This window comes from Sinocyclocheilus anshuiensis, unplaced genomic scaffold, assembly GCF_001515605.1.
Source record: "Sinocyclocheilus anshuiensis isolate Anshui unplaced genomic scaffold, SAMN03320099.WGS_v1.1 scaffold431, whole genome shotgun sequence".
Taxonomy (NCBI): domain Eukaryota; kingdom Metazoa; phylum Chordata; class Actinopteri; order Cypriniformes; family Cyprinidae; genus Sinocyclocheilus; species Sinocyclocheilus anshuiensis.
The window spans coordinates 1,286,386-1,288,387 of record NW_015551065.1 but is presented as its reverse complement, the minus strand read 5'-3'; the positions used below and the strand labels follow the sequence as shown (position 1 = coordinate 1,288,387).

Below are 2,002 nucleotides of genomic sequence, written 5' to 3'. Positions count from 1 at the left end.
CGTCCCCAAAATGTGCTTAAAGCTACCCTGTACCATCCATACAAACAAAACAACTGAATATCTTTAAAAAAAAAGTACAAATTAATTTTGGACCGTTGATAACACAGATTAAAAAAAAAAAAAAACTTTTGGTGACAGGAAATGTATTTGGATGCGGAACTATGGGCTTAAGTTGTTTTCAGAAAAAAACTACAAACAGACCATGTATACAAATATACAACATTAAAGTGATACGCAGACCCCGAACATATATAAAGTTTTTTTTTTTCTTTCTCGCTATTTACAGGTGACGGCGCACGCAGAGACCGTCGCTTTTTGGCTGCATTCAAGATTCCACAGGTGTGGCGTACAGAGTCTTTTGAGGTGGTGGTCATGAGCAATGCGCTAGAGTTCATGGGCTTACGGACAGATCTGCGTCCTCTTTTTCTGATGTCGGAGGTGACATGGGGAGGTCATCTTCTTCCTCGGAGCACCGGGCGGAGGACAGGGACGACGAGCACTTGCAGTTGTGCGAGCCCGTCCTGTGGGAGCCGCTTTTGCCTTCTTTTTTGTGCTTGACGCGGCGGTTCTGGAACCAGATCTTGACTTGCTTCTCGGACAGATTGAGGTAAGTCGCGATCTCTATGCGCCGAAGTCTGGACAGGTACATGTTGGATGTGAACTCCCTTTCCAACTCCAGGAGCTGCGTACTGGTGAACGCAGTGCGCATGCGCTTGCTGCTCTGAAGATGACTGCTGTTATTCTCTGTAGAAGAGACAAAAAAGAGTTCAATTACATTTGTTGATACGGGTGACATTTAAACAGAAATGAAGTTACGAAAGTAGACTTTTTATGGTGACTGACGTCAGTCACAACCTACTTACCTATGGATATGCAGTGGAACTGTCGTGGATCTGGAACTGGGTATGTGGCTTGGTATAACCCCGAGCCGACGTTGAGGTTTACGCCGCTAGACGTGGAGTGCTGTCTGGATAGCGCCGTGTGACAGTATTGGGAGCCGAAGGCAGGAAAGGAAGCCTTGATGAGTGGGAGAGCTGGAGGCGACGGGTGAAGCTGAGACGTGACGCACAGCGGGCAAAAGCACAGCAACCCCGCTTTTCGAGAGTGGCATGAGCCGGCGGAGAGACCGTGGAGAGGATGAGACGGATGCACGGCGTAAGGAAATAACGGCGGGCTGTTCTCGGTTCCCTTTTCGCTGTTCTCCCTCAAAATCAAGGAATCCACAAGAAACGATCTTGGCATCTTGGCTGCCCTGTGTTTCTTCACCTAATGTCTGAGAGTTCGTAAAAGTTTCTCTTTGTCAGTCTTGTACCAGGATGTGTACCCCAGGCTGGATGGCGGAATGGTGCTGAAGAGAAACTGTTCCTGCTTAAATAGTTGGAGAGCCAGTGCGCCCATGTGACGGTTACGCTACTAGCGGCTGAGAGCTCTCAATAGGGTTTTGTGCCTTTTCTCTCGGCATTCACTCTGCACGCTTCCCTATTATTTCACTTGTTAACTAAATGAACTGCATAATGTAGTCTATTCTTGTCAGCCCCACCCACACTGCAAGAGGCGGCACTGCCCCTTCTCCCTTTTAAAATTTCCACTCCTTTTATACTATTACTCTTTAGTGTCGTTTTAAACTTTATTTTCTTTCTCACGCGATCACATGGACACTATTGCTCTTTTAATTAATTTCATTCAAAGAGCTTCGTCGTTTGTTCTGCGTGAACTCATTAGACATTCGGTGCATATAACGTATGTCACAAGGCTCATCTGCCCAGTTCCACCTGCAGCTCAGACCATCGTTAACTATTATAACCATTAAACGACTTGTTTCGGAGAGAGGGTTTCAGAAATAGGATTGCATTATAGTAGCCTGTTTAAGATACTGACATAATAGTTAGTTAAGAAAGAACACAGCTGTCAATATCTGATAAACGTTTTGTTTTTGCAGGGACTCTTTGCTCTTTGCCTTCTCGAACCAAAATTTTTACTTCAGATATCGTTCTTCTGATAT

The 2,002-nt window shown here is 45.5% G+C and overlaps 1 protein-coding gene across 1 annotated transcript; it reads right to left on the bottom strand.

The window, feature by feature from the left end:
• Positions 1 to 267: 267 nt before the first annotated feature.
• Positions 268 to 1,553, bottom strand: gsx1 (GS homeobox 1). Its single transcript, XM_016451982.1, has 2 exons — positions 864 to 1,553; positions 268 to 744 (listed from the first exon to the last, which is right to left on the bottom strand). The coding sequence occupies exons 1-2, from the start codon at positions 1,240 to 1,242 to the stop codon at positions 392 to 394; spliced, it is 732 nt and encodes a 243-aa protein (XP_016307468.1). The 5' UTR covers positions 1,243 to 1,553; the 3' UTR covers positions 268 to 391.
• Positions 1,554 to 2,002: the final 449 nt, after the last annotated feature.

Coding starts and splice junctions, on each gene's coding strand:
- gsx1 (XM_016451982.1), bottom strand. CDS start 1,242: ATGCCAAGATCGTTTCTTGTGGATTCCTTGATTTTGAGGGAGAACAGC. Junction 745..863: donor GTTCCACTGCATATCCATAG/GTAAGTAGGTTG, acceptor TCTCTTCTACAG/AGAATAACAGCAGTCATCTT.